Here is an 11529-nt window from a genome sequence, read left to right as displayed (position 1 = left end):
CATGGCTTCGGAAGGCTTCAGATTTTGAGGTTGTTAATCATAAAAGGGGTTTTAATGTCGGAGTCATCAAAGGATGGGATAGAAGAACCTATAATTGAAAGGGCGCAGCCTTCTGACAATGCAAGGGTGTATAACTCCAGGGAAAAGAAAACGATTTGCCTTAATGAGATCTTTATTTTCGTTTTCCATGAGCAACAAGGATAAAAGATGTTTACAGGACTCATTATCATGGGGTTGTGCCCAACACCTACTTTTTGGGTGTTGCTTTGCTTTTCATGAGCAGTTACATGGAGATACATTCAGGATAAGGGTATGCATTGTCAGCAATGAGGATTGAAGCAAGAAACCTCCCCAGACATTACATTTTTGGGGGTTTTAGAGATGGAAGTATCTACAAGGACCATCTAGTACACCCCTTGGAATTGTCACCTACTGCCCTCCTGAAAGTTGGTCATCCAACTTCTTCAGAAGAAGACCCCTTTTGGGCAGCTTATTGCCCTGTTGAACATCTCATGAAGTTCTACCTCCTATTAGGTGGAATCTCTTTTACTTGTGATTGATTTTTTTTACATCCTGTCCTAGGACATGACTATATGGACAACAAACCCTCAATTGGGGTAGAAGTCATTCCTACACATTCACATGAAGTTCATGGGCTTCTGACCTCTAATGGGGGTAAAATGGGTTAACCTTCTTTATTGTATACTAGGTTGGGGACCTGGCGGTGCCTGGGTTATTTGAGAAAGGCATTGTGTGCCAAGTTTGGTCTTCATCAGTTATTTATGTGGCTCGCAGTGCTTTCAGGAAGTTAGTGAAGGTACTGCTAGTCCCATTGTCCATTGTCCATCCTCCTTCAAACAGCACCAGGATGTAGAATAGGTCATGGGGGCTTTGTTTGCCAAGTGTGGTCTTGGTCAGTCATTGGATGAGGGTCTCAGCAATCTCAGGAAGTGAGTGAAGGTACTTCAAGTCCCATCATCCGTGGTCCATCCTCCTCTGAACTGCACCATGATGTAGAGTGGGTCATGGGGGCTCTGTGTGCCAAGTGTGGTCTTGGTCAGTCATTGGGTGAGGGTCTCAGCGGTCTCAGGAAGTGAGTGAAGGTACTTCAAATTCCATCATCCGTGGTCCATCCTCCTCTGAACTGCACCAGGATGTAGAGTGGGTCATGGGGTTCTGTGTGCCAAGTTTGGTCTTGATCAGTCATTGGATGAGGGTCACAGCAGTCTTGGGAAGTGAGTCGAGGTACTTCAATTCCCATCATCTATGGTCCGCCCTCCTCCAAACTGCAGTAGGTTGTAGAGGGGGTCATGGGGGCTCTGTGTGCCAAGTTTGGTCTTTATCGGTCTTTGTTGGGGGCCGCAATGCTCTGTGGGAACAAAAGGGTTTAAAAGTACTACAAATCCCATCATCCATTGTCCTTCCTCCCCATTAAGCACCCATTATTTTAAGCACCATAATGGGTGCTTAAAAAAGTACCCATTATGGGTGGGACTTCCCACAGGCTCCCTTTCCATATCATTCATTGTAGTTCATTCGTTCCATCGCTTCTGACTCTTCGTGACCTCATGGACCAGCCCACGCCAGAGCTCCCTGTCGGCCGTCATCACCCCCAACTCCTTCAAGGTCAAGCCAGTCACTTCAAGGATACCATCCTTCCATTTGCTCTTGCTCGTCATTCATTAAGACATGGATTTTAAAAAGCATCAGAGTTACCACTCTTTCAGGATCCTTTCCCTTTGTAGAGGAGGAGACTAGGTGTAATGCTTCTTAAACCTGTTCTACTCTAGAGGAGGGGCAGGACGTGACTTGGATTTGAGGTTCCTGTGTCGCCAAGAGAGAGGTTGAGGGAGGGAGCGGGAAGCAGCTTGGCGCTTGGCTCTGTGCGCTTAGTCTTGGTCCCCCCCCTTCTTCCGCTGATGTGAGCTGGAAGCCTGGCTGATGTTGCTGCTAAAGTTTTCCATGTTGGTGGTGATGGAGTAGGAGGCCAAACTTGGGAGGGTTAAAGATACCCCTATTTCTGGGATAGTTTGCCCTTATCTGCGCTCCTGCAGTGCAGAGAGAGCGGCTGAGGGAGGGGAGCTACTTGGTTGCATCTAATCCATTGGATGTGAGGGCAATCTGGCTGCGACATCTGTCACTCCATTGATCGCCAGGGTCGATTCGGCTAATCTGGCCGGCTAGGTGGGTGTCCCCTCCCTCCCTCACCGCTCCATGTATGTCCCTCCCAAAGCTGTGTGCTCGATGGAAGAGGACGACATCCTAGGTATAAAAGTAGTGTACTGAGGTCTCCAGTCTTCGGTCCGGGGTATACGGTAGCTGCGCTCCCCTGCAAGAACCTCCAAACAAGCTCAAGGTCCTTAGTTGCATATTTCAAGGAGGCCCAGGGAAGGAAGAGCCGATGACCTGGAGCTCAGTCGAGCTAGGAGCTCCACGTGATCAGGAAAGCAGAGGGGGAGCCAGTAGTAGTAATAATAATAATAATAATAATAATAATAATAATAATAATACTTTATTTGTACCCCGCTACCATCTCCCCAAGGAACTCAGTGCGGCATACATGAGGCCGAGCCCACAATACAACAGTAAAAACAATAACAACAGTAATACAAAACAATAAATAAACTCATAAGCAAAAAATAAGCAATAGACATGAACAATAACACAACAACGTTAAAACCTATGGCTGGGCCAATGTAATAATTAAAATATTAAAAAATAATGCTGAGCATGATAGGTGAAGTATAACTAGAATTTTCGGAGAGGGACAGGGCATACAGACGCTTCTAGATCACTAACAAAGTGCATTAAGGACATATTGCTTGGAGTTTCCTTATTCTGGGAAGGCACACTGGAACAACCACATTTTCAGGCTCCTCCTAAAGACTGCCAGAGTTGGGGCATGCCTGATGTCCTTGGGGAGTGAGTTCCAGAGTTGAGGGGCCACCACTGAGAAGGCCCTTTCCCTCGTCCCCTCCAATTGCGCCTGCGATGGAAGTGGGAGCGCGAGCAGGGCCTCTCCAGATGATCGAAGAGATCATGAGAGTTCGTACACAGAAATGTGGTCATGCAGGTAGGCGGGTCCCAAACCGTTTAAGGCTTTGTAGGTAAGAACCTGTACCTTGAATTGGGACCAGAAAATGAATGGTAGCCAATGGAGCTCCTTAAACAGGCCTCCACCCGTTGAACCAATTGAAATTTCCGGGCCATTTTCAAGGGCAGCCCCACGTAGAGTGCATTACAGTAGTCCTATCTGGAGGTGACTAAGGCATGGACCACCCTGGCCAGATCCGCCTTCACGAAGTACGGTCACAGTTGGCACATGAGTTATCAGCTCCTGCTTGCTTTCGTGTTGAGCTGATTTTCATACCAGGAGGAGGCTTCCCGTTACGTACTTCCGAAGGGAACGAAATAAACAAAAGAACGGATGAAACGAGAAAAAATAATTCTGCTCACAACTTTAATACATAGATTGATACAAGTATAAAAAGGGAGTCATCTGCTTCTCTAAGTAGAGTTGAAAAAGTTGAGAGCTTAGTCTCTCAGGAGAACCTAAAAGAAGAAACTTTCCTACTCCTGCGCAGGTGGGGTGGGCGAGAGGTTTACCTCCTCCCACGAAGGGAGAACAATCTAGTTTCGGTGGAACTACTTGGAAGGGGACGGAGCCAGGCTCTAGACATTGGCCTGCCCCCTTCCTCACTCTGGATCTGGGCATCGACCCACCACTCCTGCCCATTAAACAGTATATTAGGGTTGCCATTAGGGAGCCGGGTAGGAATGTTTTCCCTTATGTTCTAGGAAGGTTTTTTGCCTACATTATACAGTTCCAAGGCAAATTGGGATGGTGTGGCGTTAAATAGGTGGTCATGGTAAACAGATAGGAAAAGCTAAAATTTGCTATACACCCAAGGCACCCGTTTCAGTGGTGAAGGACATTAACTAAAACTCTCACCTAAGGTTTAACTTGATGAGGTGAGGTGAATTATAATAGCCTAGGAATAGAGAGAGTATGGTCTCAGATACCCTGAGAGAGACTTCTCCAACACATTTCCCTCAGAGGTTGCATGGATTGGGTGTCGAGGGGTCCCGGGCGTTTCGCCCTAACAAGCCAAGGGATAGGCTGGGCTGGGATGCTACCTCGGCTTTGCCACCAAGTTCCGGATCCATAGGTTTAGATCCAGTCAAAATTAAACAGGTAACAATTAATAAAAGTTGCCCATACTTAAAACTCAAGTACTTGTGTGTGGTCTCATTATTTTGGAGATTGGTAGGCAAACACCAACCCTCACTATACTCTCTATTCTCTTCACTACATTACAAGACATTGAGTTGACATTGATGCTTTCCCTTCATCCAGGGAATGGCCCTCAACTTATCCATGGGCCAAAAAAAAATTGTAATTGTGATCCCTAATTCCTTTCTTAGATTTGTACATGAGGCCGACTTATACTTGAAATCTATGTTCGGGGTTGTATGAAACGATCTGTGCATTGTGATCTGTGACACACGGGCTGTTGCACCACCGAGGGAGGTTTGGACACAGCCCTTGGCTTCTTCTTGTGGTTTGGTGTGGTTTCTTGTGGTTTCTCCCTCTTCTGCTGATGCAAGTCCAACCCTTCATCAAACGAGAGGGTGTTCACATTCCCGGGCTGACGAAATGGGCAGGAGATAATCTCATGGGCGCAAAAATGAAAGAGAGGTAAACAAAATTGGGGGAGCAATTGGATACCTGGAGTGTCAGCACATTCCGTAACACCCCCTTTTTCGGGCTAAGTAGGGCACGCGGCAAAGGAAGGGGTGGTTCACATCCTTCAGAGATGGTATAAAAGGCCTCGCAACGAAGGAGACTTCCAAAGGCAGCTCATCTCTCCTTCCTATCGCTTCTTCAGCTCCAACCAGGTAAGTTGCATTTGACGCCACTTAATTGTAATCAATTGAAATGTTACTCTTTGATTTTTTTCTATTTTTTTCCATCGAAATATTGACATCTATGTGTTCTATCCACCTTACAACTCTTCTTTGTATACATCAATGGAGATATGGTGACTATGGATGCATCCACACTGTAGAAAGGATGTAGTTTGGCACACATATTTATTATTCATTATTTATTTACAGCTTTTATATTCCGCCCTTCTCCTCACCCCGCAGGGGACTCAGGGCGGATTAGAGTGTACACATATATGGCAAACATTCAATGACAATTTTTGACATACAAACATATATAGACATACATAGAGGCTATTTAACTTTTTCTGCCCGCCAGGGGAGCTCTCGCTTTCCTTGGCCATCTGCGATGCTGATGAAGCACTTCCACATTCCCCGCATGCTTCCCTGCATTCCCCGCACGCTTCCCCGCATTCCCCTCACGCTTCCCCGCATTCCCCTCACGCTTCCCCGCATTCCCCTCACGCTTCCCCGCATTCCCCTCACGCTTCCCCGCATTCCCCTCACGCTTCCCCACATTTCCCGCACGCTTCCCCGCATTCCCCTCACGCTTCCCCGCATTCCCCTCACACTTCCCCACATTCCCCGCACGCTTCCCCGCATTCCCCTCACGTTTCCCCACATTTCCCGCACACTTCCCCGCATTCCCCGCACGCTTCCCTGCATTCCCCGCACACTTCCCCGCATTCCCCTCATGCTTCCCCGCATTCCCCTCACACTTCCCCGCATTCCCCGCATGCTTCCCCGCATTCCCCGCATGCTTCCCCGCATTCCCCGCATGCTTCCCCGCATTCCCCGCATGCTTCCCCGCATTCCCCGCATGCTTCCCTGCATTCCCCGCATGCTTCCCCGCATTCCCCGCATGCTTCCCCGCATTCCCCGCATGCTTCCCCGCATTCCTCGCATGCTTCCCCGCTGGAATGCTTTGCTGGAGTCTTCTTTATGGCCTCATAAATCAGTTAATTTAGCCACCCCACACTTTTAAGGTGGCACCTAATTTTCCTCCTTGACAGATGCAACTGTCTTTCGGGTTGCAAAGGACGACAACAAGCTACACACAATTGGTTGGAAACCCACTCCAACCCGGGCTGGCTTCGACATAGATTGCTATAGAATCCTAGAATTTATAGTCTTTGGAAGAGAAGGTTAAAACTTTGGAAAACTACATTCCTGGTGATTTTCTAGCAAAGAGCCATTCCCTCAAGGATGGAAGAACCAGTGGTTTTCCCAGTTATCTAGTGGTTTTGCATGAATGGGAATGGCATGAAAATCCTATGTTTAGCAAGACTTTCCTTGACAATAATACTTTGTGGGCATTGTGGCTAAACGTATCTTGGAGAGAGAGAAAAAACCTAATACAGATTAAGATTTTTATCTACTATTTAGGAGTAGAATATCTCCCTATTCTTCTTCATTGATTTCATTGAGATCACTATAGTCTTATATAAATAGTAAAGTTATGTTAGTTTGTGGGATTGACATAACTCAAAAACCACTGGACAAATTAACACCAAATTTGGACAGAAGACACCTAACAACCCAATGTATGTCCTTCACTGAAAATTTTTGGATTTTGTCATTTGGGAGTTGTAGTTTTTGGGATTTATAGTTCACTTACAATCAAAGAGCATTCTGAACTCCACCAAAGATGGAATTGAACCAAATTTTGCATACAGAACTCCCACAACCAACAGAAAATACTGGAAGGGTTTGGTGGGCAGTGTCCTTTGGTTTTGGAGTTGTAGTTCGCCTACATCCAGAGAGCACTGTGGACTCAAACAATGATGAAACTGGATCAAACTCTACACGAATACTCAATATGCCCAAATGTGAACACTGGTGGAGTTTGGGGAAAACAGAATCTTGACATTTTGGAGCTGTAGTTTCTGGGATTAATAGTTCACCTACAATCACAGAGCATTCTGAACCCCACTAATGATAGAATTGGTCCAAACCTTCCAAACAGAACCCCCATGTTGGCCACAGCAATGCGTGGCAGGGGACGGCTAGTATATAAATAAAAGTGTAATGTTAGTTTGTGGGATTAACATAACTCAAAAACCACTGGACGAATTGACACCAAATTTGGACACAATACACCTCTCAGGTCAATGAGTGACCACCACTCATAGAAACACTGAAAAACACAGTGGAAGGGACTTAAAGATCCAAAAAAGCAAAAAGATGCTACAGCGCATGTGCAAAAACAACTCCCTTGGCAAATATCCATACTCTCTTCCAGACTATAGCTCCCAGCATTCCCTAGACCAGGCCCTTTAGGAGAGGAGGATGATCCAAATGCGCTCTTCCAAGCTTTCTTCTCCTTGGATTTCTCTGAGAGCATCCCAATTCCTGCATATTTCCAATTTCCTATTCCTGGACTGCTACTTCCAGCGATCCTCCAGATAGATAGATTAGATAGAGATAGGTAGGCAGGTAGATCAATCAAAAGGACTGCTGGGACTTGCAGTCCAAGAATAGGTAGAAAACGGGGAGAAAGAGGAAGGGAAAGAAAAATGGGGGGAAGGAAGGGAAGAAGAAGAGTAGGAAGGAAGGAGAGAAAGAATGAAGGAGAAAAAGAGTGAGGGAAGGTTGGCCACAGCAAGAGAAGATAAGCAGATGTGAAGAGGCTTTCGTTTTGACTAGTTCCTGAATTGTAGCTTGCTGTAGTAAGACGTGTTTGTTGAATGTGCTTAGTAAACTTAGTTTCTTTTGTAACTCAAAGCCTGCAGAGTCCTTATTTTGCAACTCAATGTCTGTTGATCTAGCATTCCTTCCACTGGGTATAGTCAATCTCTGACAGGTACAACTAGTTGGAAATAATATCAAAGACTAGCATTTCTGCTATCCAAAGTGTGTCCTCCACTACCACTGAGCAACCAACTCTTACCAAAACCGATACTTAACCTTTGGTTGAAATTCCAGGAACTCTGCTTTTGCTTGACTCCATTTTGTCTTCTCCTCTCCACAGATCTCACCCCATCACATCAAGATGAGCTACTGCCAATCTGTGTGTGATGTACCTTGTGGCGTCAGCTATGGATATGGTGGTGCTGGCTCTTGTGGACTAGTCCCAGTATATGGTGGTGCCCTTTCTGGAGGTGGATATGGTGCTGGCGGTGCCCTCTCTGGAGTTGGAGGTGGGCTCGGCTACGGCCCCGTGGCTTGCGCCAGTCAACTTGCAGGATCTGAAGTTGTGATCCAGCCCCCTGCATCCGTGGTCTCCATCCCAGGGCCAGTTCTCGCCACCAGTGGTGAGCCAGCTCTTGTCTCGGCATACAGTCCCTGTGCCGGATATGGCTATCCAGCCCTGGGTTCCGGTGGTGGGTTTTCTAGCGGATCTTCCTCTGGAGGATATGGCCGGTTAGGATATGGTGGAAGATATGGTGGTGTATACGGCGGAGGATATGGTAGCGGATATGGAGGATATGGTAGCGGATACTGTGGAGGATATGGTCGTGTGAGAAGATATTCCCAGAAACGCTGTGGGCCTTGTTAGATACTGAAGACATCCCAGAAGGAACAACGTGGATCTGAAGATGCTGCTCTAGAACTTGGAGAGTGTGACACTTTGCTGGTTTTCGGAGTGGCTACATTTTCCAGCTCTAACCCAAAAATATTTGGATACTTGATACTTCTTGCACACCACAGCTGGCTAGTCATCTTTGCACTTGTGTGTCCTCCTATTTTCTCTTTTTTCTTTCAACGTTGTCAAGACATCACCACCATCTTTGTAAGGCCAATGAAGAACACGTTCTTGAGTGTGAAAAGCCACCGTCGATTCCGTTTCTTCCGGATCTATGTGTTACCGTCACATCTGGAGGTTATCCATTGTCTATTCATGGCCTTGTTTTTCTCCAGCTCTTCTCTCCTGCCATCTTTCTTAATAAAGCTTAATGTTGCATCACAATTACTGCCTCTGTCTTGCATTGGGTTTTGAGATACACCATTCTCACATTTCCTTAAGAATATGACTAAATACAGTTAAAACCAAACCAAAAGTGACTTCCAATCACTTATGGATTGCCAAAATCGTGTTGTTAGGAAAGGAGGGAAGCTGTTGACCTAATTTCACTGGAGAGCGAGTTCCACAGGCGGAGGACCACCGCCGAGAAGGCCCTGTCCTTCATCCCAACCAAGCACATTTGCGACGAAGGTGGGATTGAGAGCAGGGCCTCCCCAGAAGATTGTAATTTTCGAGGTGTGACGCAGGGGGAGATACGTTCAGATAAGTAAGCTGGGCCAGAACCATATAATTCCATAATACTTCCACTGCAGGGAGGATGACTTCCAATCACTTCCAGGTTACTTGGAACATGTTGGTGGTAGGTCCCATTTGGTCCCCCATTGACTCTGAGGTTTTCAAGGGTATGTTGACATGTCTCAGCCATGGCCATATAGCCTGACAAAACCTACAACAACCCAGTGATTCCGGCCATGAAAGCCTTCAACAATACATTTTCCATAGCATTGTCATCATTTTTATTGTCAGTCTGCTATCCAAATGCCTGATCCCATAGCCACGTCTTCAACTTTTTCCTGAAGGAAAGGAGGGAAGCCATTGACCTAATTTCACTGGGGAATGAGTTCCACAGGCGGGGGTCCACCGCTGAGAAGGCCTTGTCCCTTGTCCCAACCAAGCACATCTGCAACAAAGGTGGGATCGAGAGCAGGGCCTCCCCAGAAGATTGTAAGTTTCGAGGTGGGACATAGGGGGAGAAACGTTCGGACAAGTAAGCTGGGCCAGAACCATATAGTTCCCATATACACTGGGAGGATGACTTCCAGTCAATTCCAAGTTACTTGGAACATGTTGGTGGTCGTTCCCATTTGGCCCCCCATTGACTGAGGTTTTCAAGGGCATGTTGACATGTCTCCATTTCAGAAGGGACATTTTCAGACATTTCTAAGTCTCCTTGGACCAGTGGTTCTCAACCTGTGGGTCCCCAGATGTTGTGGCCTTCAACTCCCAGAAATCCTAACAGCCTGGTAAACTGGCTGGGATTTATGGGAGTTCTAGACCAGGAAATCAGGAGACACTTACTTCTTGGGAGGAGAGCAATGTCCAATCTCGATAAAATAGTGAAGAGTAGGGACATCACACTGGCAACGAAGATCGGCATAGTCAAAGCAATGGTATTCCCCATAGTCACCTACAGATGTGAGAGCTGGACCATAGGGAAGGCTGAGCGAAGGAAGAGAGATGCTTTTGAACTGTGATGCTGGAGGAAAGTTCTGAGAGTGCCTTGGACCACGAGGAGATCCAACCAGTCCATATTTCAGGAAATAAAGCCTGACTTCTCATTGGAGGGAAGGATAGTAGAGGCAAAGATGAAGTACTTTGCCACATCATGAGAAGAAAGGAAAGCTTAGAGAAGACAATGATGCTGGGGGAAATGGAAGGAAAAAGGAAGAGGGGCCGACCAAGGGCAAGATGGATGGATGGTCTCCTGGATTGACCTTGAAGGAGCTGGGGAAAGTGATGACTGACAGGGAGCTCTGGCATGGGCTGGTCCATGAGGTCACAAAGAGTCGGAAATGACTGAACAAATGAACAACAACAACAATCCAGCCTCTGTTTAAAAGCTTCCAAAGAAGGAGCCTCCACCACACTCCAGGGCAGAGAGTTCCACTGCTGAACGGCTCTCACAGTCAGGAAGTTCTTCCTCATGTTCAGATGGAATCTCCTCTCTTGTAGTTTGAAGCCATTGTTCCGCATCCTAGACTATTTACTGTACTATTTAATTGTTTTTTAACTTTTGTATTGCGCTTTAAAAACTAAAGTGTGGGATTGTTAGCAGCTTTGACTCATCATGGGGACAAAGGCAGGGTATAAATAAAGTTAATAATAATAGCCAAGTCCCTGGTTTCCACGGCCGGGAGAGAGACATCAAATAAAGAAACATACACTGCAAGGGCCACATAAAACACAGCTAATGGCAGGACCATTTGCAGGGCGTAATGCGGATGATTAAACTAGGATTACAAGCAATCCTTGTACAACATTGTGGGAAAGGTGAACACAAAGGCTGGTTCAAATGCGGGCATGACAGCAGCCAAGATTTCACGAGTTCATCCCATAGCCTTGAGGTTGCTTGAGTCACTAAGGAAGAGCTCATCTTGTTGATGAATGTGGCTATGGTTTTGCCACACTGCCAAGTGTTGTTAGGTCACACTCATGATCTTCTCAGGTTTCAAGGAAAAGAGAGTTATGTGATGGAAGTTTGGGGATGTCTTTGCCACCCAACCTTCAAAATAAAGAGACCATACAACAAATATGGGTTAAACGCGTAAACGGAGATGCGGTCAAGCAGGTAGGCAGGTCCCAAACCTTTTAGGGCTTTGTAGGTAAGCACCTGCACCTTGAATTGGGATCGGAAGGTGAACGGCAGCCAATGGAGCTCCTTAAACAGGAGGGTTGACCTCTCTCTGTAAGGAGCACCAGTTAACATCCTGTCTGCCACCCGTTGGACCAGTTGGAATTTCTGAGCCATTTTCAAGGGCAGCCCCACGTAGAGCGTATTACAGTAATCCAATCTAGAGGTGACCAAAGCATGGACCACCCTGGCCAGATCAACCTTT

General features: G+C 46.6%; 1 protein-coding gene across 1 annotated transcript; it reads left to right on the top strand.

The window, feature by feature from the left end:
- The first annotated feature begins 4807 nt into the window (after positions 1-4807).
- LOC132764588 (claw keratin-like) lies at positions 4808-8857 on the top strand. Its single transcript, XM_060758614.2, has 2 exons — positions 4808-4899; positions 7919-8857. The coding sequence occupies exon 2, from the start codon at positions 7940-7942 to the stop codon at positions 8444-8446; it is 507 nt and encodes a 168-aa protein (XP_060614597.2). The 5' UTR covers positions 4808-4899; positions 7919-7939; the 3' UTR covers positions 8447-8857.
- Positions 8858-11529: the final 2672 nt, after the last annotated feature.

The sequence above is a fragment of the Anolis sagrei genome, chromosome 12, assembly GCF_037176765.1.
Source record: "Anolis sagrei isolate rAnoSag1 chromosome 12, rAnoSag1.mat, whole genome shotgun sequence".
Taxonomy (NCBI): Eukaryota; Metazoa; Chordata; class Lepidosauria; order Squamata; family Dactyloidae; genus Anolis; species Anolis sagrei.
This window is presented reverse-complemented; position numbering and strand designations above follow the sequence as displayed.

What these genes read in the sequence shown, in the direction of transcription:
- LOC132764588 (XM_060758614.2), top strand. Translation starts at nt 7,940, where the DNA reads ATGAGCTACTGCCAATCTGTGTGTGATGTACCTTGTGGCGTCAGCTAT.